At 41.5% G+C, this 9,961-nt stretch overlaps 1 protein-coding gene across 1 annotated transcript; it reads right to left on the bottom strand.

Annotated features, from left to right (window-relative positions):
• Positions 1-3,952: 3,952 nt before the first annotated feature.
• LOC139386968 (Krueppel-like factor 9) lies at positions 3,953-9,682 on the bottom strand. The gene is made up of 2 exons (XM_071132882.1): positions 8,880-9,682; positions 3,953-7,248 (listed from the first exon to the last, which is right to left on the bottom strand). Exons 1-2 carry the CDS (start codon positions 9,367-9,369, stop codon positions 6,995-6,997), a joined length of 744 nt encoding a protein of 247 aa, XP_070988983.1. The 5' UTR covers positions 9,370-9,682; the 3' UTR covers positions 3,953-6,994.
• Between the last annotated feature and the right edge of the window lie 279 nt (positions 9,683-9,961).

Here is a 9,961-nt window from a genome sequence, read left to right as displayed (position 1 = left end):
GATAAATACAATCCACCTGTGTGTAATCAAGTCTCCGTATAAATGCACCTGCACTGTGATAGTCTCAGAGGTCCGTTAAAAGCGCAGAGAGCATCATGAAGAACAAGGAACACACCAGGCAGGTCCGAGATACTGTTGTGAAGAAGTTTAAAGCCGGATTTGGATACAAAAAAAATTCCCAAGTTTTAAACATCCCAAGGAGCACCGTGCAAGCGATAATATTGAAATGGAAGGAGTATCAGACCACTGCAAATCTACCAAGACCTGGCCGTCCCTCTACACTTTCAGCTCATACAAGGAGAAGACTGATCAGAGATGCAGCCAAGAGGCCCATGATCACTCTGGATGAACTGCAGAGATCTACAGCTGAGGTGGGAGACTCTGTCCATAGGACAACAATCATTCGTATATTGCACAAATCTGGCCTTTATGGAAGAGTGGCAAGAAGAAAGCCATTTCTTAAAGATATCCATAAAAAGTGTTGTTTAAAGTTTGCCACAAGCCACCTGGGAGACAAACCAAACATGTGGAAGAAGGTGCTCTGGTCAGATGAAACCAAAATTGAACTTTTTGGCAACAATGCAAAACGTTATGTTTGGTGTAAAAGCAACACAGCTGAATACACCATCCACACTGTCAAACATGGTGGTGGCAGCATCATGGTTTGGGCCTGCTTTTCTTCAGCAGGGACAGGGAAGATGGTTAAAATTGATGGGAAGATGGATGGAGCCAAATACAGGACCATTCTGGAAGAAAACCTGATGGAGTCTGCAAAAGACCTGAGACTGGGATGGAGATTTGTCTTCCAACAAGACAATGATCCAAAACATAAAGCAAAATCTACAATGGAATGGTTCAAAAATAAACATATCCAGGTGTTAGAATGGCCAAATCAAAGTCCAGACCTGAATCCAATCGAGAATCTGTGGAAAGAACTGAAAACTGCTGTTCACAAATGCTCTCCATCCAACCTCACTGAGCTCGAGCTGTTTTGCAAGGAGGAATGGGAAAAAATGTCAGTCTCTCGATGTGCAAAACTGATAGAGACATACCCCAAGCGACTTACAGCTGTGATCGCAGCAAAAGGTGGCGCTACAAAGTATTAACTTAAGGGGGCTGAATAATTTTGCATGCCCAATTTTTCAGTTTTTGATTTGTTAAAAAAGTTTGAAATATCCAATAAATGTCGTTCCACTTCATGATTGTGTCCCACTTGTTGTTGATTCTTCACAAAAAAATACAGTTTTATATCTTTATGTTTGAAGCCTGAAATGTGGCAAAAGGTCGCAAAGTTCAAGGGGGCCGAATACTTTCGCAAGGCACTGTATATATTTTTTTGCCTTTGTGGGTTTGACCGTAAGACTTCATCCACATCACATGCGATGTTGTCTTGAGCTAGGCAGCGTGAAAAGTATCGCCTGGAGTGTCATGCAGTGTTGTATGGGCCTAGGATCGCATGATGGTGAAGGACGCCGTTTTGACATTGTTATGTTGCCACCACGTTGTCCCGGGACGTTGATGATGACACGGTGTCCGATGATATTTCTGCCGCAGCCCCTTGTATTTGCAAGGTTGAAACCTGCCTCGTCCACATATATTAGCTCATGATACACAGCATCTGCTTCTAGCTCCACGACTCTCTGAAATAGACAAGACAAAACAATGTAGCACAGTATGAAAAGACAGGGATCAGTCAATATGATGTAGCATCACACACTTCTAGATCCAGTACATATTCATATCTCAGTTGATTTACACAGTCCGAGTTTCTTTCGAAAGGGACTCCTAATTCTATTGTGTTTGAGTAGACGAGACAGTGCAGAAAGACTCACTCTGTTGACATTTTGGAATATGGTGTTATCTGCCATTATGTGGTCCTGCAGTTCTCTGAGTCTGATAGTTATTTGCAATGACCATATTTACAATGTGGGTCTCCTGCTCTGGGCTGAACAGTCGACCTCTTCCACCAGATCATGGTTTTCTTGCACTTCTGTAAAAACATTTGAATGGTTTCAGTGATAGATCCTTCTCATTATGAAAGTACAGTACATATTACTGTACCAGTAAGACTACAGCAATTACAGTTACTTACCTGTTTTCATTTTGAAATATCCGGATGATACCTGCAACAGTATAGTTGCTCAGATTTGGTTGAACCCGTTGCCCAGCCTCCCTCATGCTCATCCAATGGTTGACAATATGGTCAACCAGTCGCTCTGATTTCATCAGTTTTTGTGTTCCTGACTCCCCTTCCTCTTCCCTGCCCTACTTCACCTCTTCCTTCTCCTCCTCGTCCTCCTCTAGTTCTCACCCCTCTTACTCTCTGTCCAATATTGGCCTCCATTGTTGTCCCAAACAAATGTTTATCTGTGGCCTATTTAGTGCTCAAGCTCTGATTTGTAAGTGAACTCATGATCTAAAAGGGTTTTCCCGTGTCAATGATGGAAAGGCAATTGGCGAAATAGTGTAGCAATGTAGAGACCAATGTTTACAGTTTTGCTAGAGGTATGTTATTAAATTGCAAACTGAGTGTAAAGCAGTGAGTTGAGTTTACAGCTTTGAAAAACGTGTGTTATAAATCTACAAAGCAGAGAACGTGCATTCAGTTTGGCACACTTGGTTATTGCTTTGGCTACAAGTGTTAATGGTTTCAGAGATAGTGCTTCAAGAATCACTGTTGGTGTTTAAGCATTCAGAAAAAAATTGAATTGGCTGATCTCTCAGAGCATCACCATCTAGCGCAACCTCCCCCATACATTGTGGACTTCAAAGTGCAAGCAGTGCAAGCAATTTAAACATGGAAGTGAATTTGGAAAAGCTGAAAGTAGGCTTACGCATCTTAGAAATAGTTTTCACAAATAAACATTATATGCCCGAACTCAGAACTAATTGGGCTTCCCCAAAATAATATTATTGTGAAGTCACATCTAATGCAACTATTGCAGGCTCGATCCCTCTCCCAAAATGTTTCGATCATTTTTAAAAATCATCAAATGCATCATGCAATATGTGGGTTGAGTGCTGTATCACAGAATAACAATCATTTGTAAAAGTCCCATGATCGCTTATCACTTTTTAACCATCAGTTATTCACATGACTTTAATAACATATTTCAGTTGTGTATATTACACTTGTTTTATTTGATGACTTATTTAATTCCAAGTCATCTCAAAATCACTACTTTAGCAGTTCTTCGAAGTAAATAAGGCATATTTTTATGACTGCTGAATACCAATATCTTACGAAGCAACTGCTCTCTATGCATCTCCTCAACACAGACCGGACATATGGATTATGGTCAATGGTCAGTGGATTATGGTCAATGTAGTTAATGATCACATTTGCTGTGCTAAACTATGTACAACATTGGCCTGTTGGAAACTACAACTCCCTACTACATTGCACAGTACAGGCATGATCTGATTTCTTTCTAGAGAAACTGCAGTGCAATGTGCGCATTGAGCTCACAGAAACAAACAAAGAAATGGAATACTAATAATTGAACCAATGTTCATGAATTAGTTGTTTAAAAAGCAAAAAATAACTGACATTGGGTTAATCGCTCGGCACTACTTATAGATGATTTGGACAAAGCGTAAACAATACTAATATAGGAACCATTGATTTGCATTGTGCCACAGATGCAAATAAATTAGCAGTGGCCAGGTAAACAACCAAAGCATGCATTTCTTTCATATCATACTTCGTCTATAGACTGCGTACAGGGTAAGAAACCCAATGTAATAGTCATTTGAATTATCCATTTCAAAAAGGGATTGATCAAATGTTCCTTACTTTAAATGCTATCTCAGACAACCTTCCCTTTAATGTTAACAATATTGACAATGAAGTGTATATGTCAAGTATAACTGAACATTTAAATACAGTTTCAAGTTAATAGCATCTGTTAAGTCACCTATTAAGAAGAACATGACCCACACAACCAAAACATTCAACTTAAGGTTTGTATTTATTATTTAAAAAAAGCACTGGCAGTTTTGTATCAAGCAAACAATGGAACCAAATTATTAGCATTGTTCCATATCACCAAAAATAATGAGTTATATATAAAACAAAAAAGAATGAAACCACACAAATGATAAGTCATAATAAATTAATCAGCGAAATAATAGAAACACAAGCTTAGACTTGGGTGTTGCACAGGAAATATGGAAGTTCCAGCGCTCAATTCTTAAGACACCTGAGAGTATAAATATCAGAGAGCATGTCGCAGCTGTATTCAATTATTTCCACAGTTCCTCTTATCGACGTAAAACAAAGCTGCAATAAAGCTGTTTCTTAAATAATTAATTATTCATGTAAAAATGTAGCTTTAAAAAAAATCTAAAAACATTGGTTTTGTATGAACAATACAGCTGTGCCTATTTTTATTTATTTATTAGTGTATGGTGAGAAACAATAGGCATTGTTTGCCCTAGGTGTTCAGTGAAGTGAATTAAATAGTTAGAGATATGATTGTGTCCCCCCTCCAAAGCCAGTTTAAGTGGTTTGTCAAATCTCTATTGATTAAATTGTTAACTTTATCTGAAGGATTACCTACATAAAGGACTTCATAACCCATACATTAAGCAGTTAATGAGTATTTCATAAAGCCCTATGTTAAACGGAAAATAGGGACATAACTGAGATGTCAATTTGCGGTCGTTGACATTAGTTTATGAAATGTATGGGTTACGAAGTTCTTATGTAGGTTACAGAATTAATCTATTGATACATCTAACGCAGTAGGTCCAAATTGAAATCTTCAATATTGTGCAGGGTATTGATACACAACAGCACATTTGTATAAGACGCATGCCAAAACTGATGATCAGCACTACTGAACACCCTGGGGTAAGTAAAAAATACTATGAAAAAAAAGAAGGAAAAAAAAGGTGTTAAGCACAATCAAAACTCTGTTCACACAGCATACATAAGAAGATAGACAAGACAAACTAAAGAGACGTTTTCTCTGGCGGAGTGTAGTTTTCAATTGAAGAACAGAAGAAGTTCAAACCGAAGGCTCGATTGGCTTTAGAAGCATTTTGATCCAACTACTTTCCAAGGGAAGATAAATATTACACAAAACAAATTGTGAGGTAAATTATTGTTACTCTTATGTGAAATAATCATTTTGACGAGGCAGACTTGCTTAGTCACCATGTCCGAAAATGACGAGATCCATGGAGACATTCACAATTCATTCAAAAACATAGAAGTATCTTCTAAGTAATATTGTGCCTTTGAAGTTATATAGTCCATGTGTGTTTGAGATAACTGCCAGCAGTTACCATCAGCTGTCAGAGATTGTAATAACTTGTGAAAACGTGTACAAATGGCAAAAGCGTTCCAACATAAAAAGTTGAATACATCCCACTACAATGGAATGAACAGTGTTCAAATAACGCAGCAAAAATGAACAATTAAAGTCAGTCTGTCAGTGGAGGACATGAGAGAAGGAAGACATCGGAGGGACTCGACGAGGAGGTGCCTTAGTCATGCAATTTCAATCTTTCTGTGGAGGAAATGGCCGTTTTTAAACAAGGCTCTGAGAGCACAGGGTACAGTGTTATCGTGTCTGAGAAAAGCCTGATATTATGATGAGAGAGAGAGGACCGGAATGACCAGTAAAACAAACAAAAAGACACGTCATAAACCCCCAATCCATCCTTTATAGCACTTCCTAAAGCACTTGGACAAATGTGGCTTACTAACCATTGGTTATAATAAATACAATGAGATAACTTGTATCTTTATCAAATTCCACAGTGTTCAATTGTAGAAGCATATTTAACACAGTGAATACCTATCACACAAATTAGCCAAGTAGCGTTCAAAATACCTGTAAGAAAAAGTGTCATATTGCATATGTGTATTTGTGATGTGATGAGTAAACCTGTAGAATTGATTCAAACTGTAAACATGGTTAAAAAAAAAAAGAAAAAAGTATGAAATTGTTTAAGGCTTTCTGAGTTTCCTGAAGTGTTGTTCACTGAGACAAAGTAAGAATGTCCATTTGCTGGACAGACAGTGGAAATAGTAGAAAGTGTCTTCTCTTTCTCTAACAAAAAAGGAAATAAGAGACAGACACACGCTCTCTTACACACACACTCACAAGCAGCGCTATCCTATCCAAGCGTATACTCCGTCACCCCTAATATAAGGACTACAATTCATCACAAGCATTACTTCCTCTAATAGAATTCAAGGATATTCTCTACAATAGAAGCTTAAAGCACTTGCATCAGTATCCGACATAATACGACGTGTATCATGTGTCAACGTTTCATGGATGGCGAAAACAAAAACAAAACAGTTGATCTAGAATTAATAAGGATGGCCTGCAAACTGCTAGTCTTGAGCGGTTTAAACCATTCATCATCATTACTATGAAAGTGAAGCTGGCCTGCAATTTAAAATGATAATAATGCAGTAAATACAATATTGCAAAAGAAAATAAAAAATGACATACCTAAAGCCAACTAAACTTATTTGAACGACAAAAACTCATACGACAAAAAACACATGGAATGTGCAACCTCTAAAACTGTGGCATCAGCAACGCGGCTCCCCTTCTACTCGACCTCTACCTTGCTACGCCTCTAGCTAAATATCACTAAAATGGCGCTAACAAAAAAAGAAAACGGGCACAGTAAAAAAAAACGTGTAGCACCATCTCTTTAAAATAAACCGAGAAAGGAGGAAAACATTTGGCTGCTGCGTGCGGAGACTGAGGACTGAAGACATTGAGAATTCCCTGCATGCGTGAGTGCTTTTCGGGGAAAGGGTTGGAGAGAATTGAGGTTGTGTTGAGCATTGAGTGTAGTGTCGTCTTCGTCCATCGAGGGCGGGTGGTGGTGAATGCAACCCCATCCAGGTCCTGTTTGTGGTGAGTGGTGGACAGGCTGGGGCCTGGCTCGTGGATCTGATTGCCCTGTGACCCTTGCTGATCCCAGCCCTAGATGTGGGAGTGAACCCCCTGACCCCTCCACACTACTGGCCCATGGCGGGGCTGGACACCCCCTGGCTCCCGGAGGACGAGCTCTTACGGCCCAGCATGGACGGCTGGAAGTCGGGGTGGCGGCGGGCGTGCTTGATGAGATGGTCGCTTCGCATGAAGCGCTTGTCGCACAGTGGGCACAGGAAGCGCTTCTCGCCCGTGTGGGTGCGCATGTGGCGAGCCAGCTCGTCAGAGCGGGCAAATTTCTTCTCACAGTCGGACCAGGTGCAGGGAAAGGGTCGTTCACCTGGTGAAGGAAGACAGAAAGAGTCTAGGTCTACACCAAACTTTTGAATTAAAATACTGAGTCCAGTCAGACTGGGGGTCAAGCATTGCCCTGCTTGTGCCAATCACTAACACAAGCCATTAAGGTAGAAACACATATAGAGGTTGGTAGTAAGGTCAATTCTTGGGAGACCCTTATATACACATCAATTTAGGTTTAAAAAAGTTCACAATATTATCAGCACCCTTTTTAATGCAAGGAAATCAACCTATTTTGAAAAGAAAAACTTTAATCTATCGGGTCATGGTTCATATGGGTAGTGAAGAGTGACATTTAGAAAAGTGAATGCAAAATGTAGACCGCAATAGATATTGACACTCATATGGTAGGCTACCTCCAACATATGGTGGGCGGCCATAGAAGAGGCCTCCCTCAACACCTCCACATGTCTCCTAGGAATGGCTCTAACTGGGTTCAGAAATGTGAAACCTTCAAAAGGGCTGCCTTGTTTCGAAAGTGATTAACTTGACACAAAGTTGTGAAATACCTTTGAATTATCCACATTAAAAGTGTGAAAATGTTCATTTAAAGCAGGCATTCCCAAACTACCATTTTCCACAAATGGGTAATAGCCAGGCTAATAACCTATAGTAAAATGGTTTGAGGGGTGAGGACACTTTTTACGTTGACTATTAACGTTAGTTAAAATGATAACCCCAAGGTGAAGTCTGTAAGGCTATTTCGTGGCCCTAGAACAGTGCTGTAATCGAGTAATAGGAGTCAAACGAGGGGGTGTCAGGGGCTATATTCAAGACCGCAAAGAAGACCAGCGTTTCGCAACACGCCCAACTCGGTCTGTGCTAGGCGGGATCCCTACCCCTCAACCCACTCCCGTTTTGTGGGCGTTCCCTGACGACTTGTTCTTTTCAATACGATTTCCTCTTCTAATCCATCTGCGCCTGTTATTTCACTGACCCTGAACCTCAAGACCGTGCGGACACCTGATGCATGTACACAAAGTAACAGCGCTAAACATACAACTTTGACGTGGAAAAACGATAACAGCCGTGGGTGGTTTCCAACAAAGAAAACGGCGTTTTTCTACAAAGACCTGACTCTCACCTAAATGGCCACATTGACGCGAGGTGGGATTAAACGATTTGGCAGCTCGAGCTAAAAGAACCACGGTGCCTGCGCAAACGCCCCCGAACGCTACGTTTCTCTCTCTCTCTCGAACTCACTCGTCGTATGCAAATCTAGCCTAGATGTAACATGTTCGTCACTAGTCACTATGCTTTTTCGTCCAGCCCCATTCTTTTGTTCGTTTACTTCTTTGTTATGAGCCCTCTGGTTGGGGAGTTTTTCCCTCTTTCGGGGAGTATTGTACAAACTCGCGGGTAAACGACAACCACCCCAATGTACAGTATATATCCCTGTGACGAAAAACACCTTTCTTCAGGGGGAAAATGTGATATATATATATAATATATATGTAGAGAGGAGAGTGACACTAAAAGGAGGAGTGTTTAGTGAGTATGGCCAAACTAGAAGTTCTGGAACAACTTGGATGGTAAAGGGTTGTTTGTTCAGATTACATGCCCAAAACATTTTTATTTTATTTTTTACAGTTAGCGCTAGCTACATAATTGTACCTGTATGGGTTCTGATATGGGCTTTCAGATGAGACGATTTCCCATAAACTCTGTCACAGCCGTCGAAAGTGCACTGGTGTCGTTTTACTGGGGACCGAGGCGCTCCTCCTCCCCACTGTTGCTGAGTGGCATTGTACTGTCCAGGAATTGGAGTAGCAGAGGGGGTCATGGTAGGGGTAGTTGAGTCAGACAACGTGGTGTAGCCGCTCTCCCCACACGAGGAGTTGCTGCTTTCCGAGTAGGCCGACATGGGCCTGAACTTACTGTGGAGGTCCGTGAGGATCCCGGCCACCTTCATCATGTTGGCCCCCTCGAGTCTCATTGTCTCGCGCACCTCCCTGTCCTCGTTCGACCCTTCAGGCTCCCCAGGAAGAAGGGCCTGGGGAGGGGGCTGGGCTGCAACTGGGGTGGGTCGGTGTAAGACGGGACCGCTAGATATCGACACCAGACATTCGGCGGCGAAGTAATCGGAATAGTCCATCATCGACATAATGTTTTACCGTTGACTTTAGCAAGTCCTTTATCTTGTAAAATTCCGTCTTGTTTTCAGAGTCGTTTTCGAAGCGGACGAGCCAGAGATGTCGACCTCGTTTTTAGCAGACTAACTCGTTGGACCGACCTTTCTAGCTATCCCTATACCGTCACAAACTCTGATAAGTATGCTCGAAAACATCCAATTATATAAAACAAAATAAGAATATATACTGCCCAAACTTGCCCGTGCCTTCAGCCCACATGCGTGCTTTACATCGTCCGACGGTTCATTGTGTCTGCCTCTAGAAAGCCGGTCAAACCTACGCCCCCCTGTACAGAGCACCACGCACAAACTTACGTTACGGACTGACGTGAACGGCGGGCGTGGTTGAAGCAAACGACCGATACAAACAGCGTGGAGTGGTGGCTGAGTTGATGGGGGAGCCATAGCCAGTGGCGGACTGGAACATGAATTCGGCCCTGGCATTTTATCCACACCAGCCCACATCATTGGGCACACCGCCAACTCACCCCCACCATCAGATGTACATTATAAAATCCAACATAATGACTTAGGCTTTATTGCAAATTAGGGCTTGTCATATTCC

Source organism: Oncorhynchus clarkii, chromosome 28 (genome assembly GCF_045791955.1).
Source record: "Oncorhynchus clarkii lewisi isolate Uvic-CL-2024 chromosome 28, UVic_Ocla_1.0, whole genome shotgun sequence".
Taxonomy (NCBI): domain Eukaryota; kingdom Metazoa; phylum Chordata; class Actinopteri; order Salmoniformes; family Salmonidae; genus Oncorhynchus; species Oncorhynchus clarkii.
This window is presented reverse-complemented; position numbering and strand designations above follow the sequence as displayed.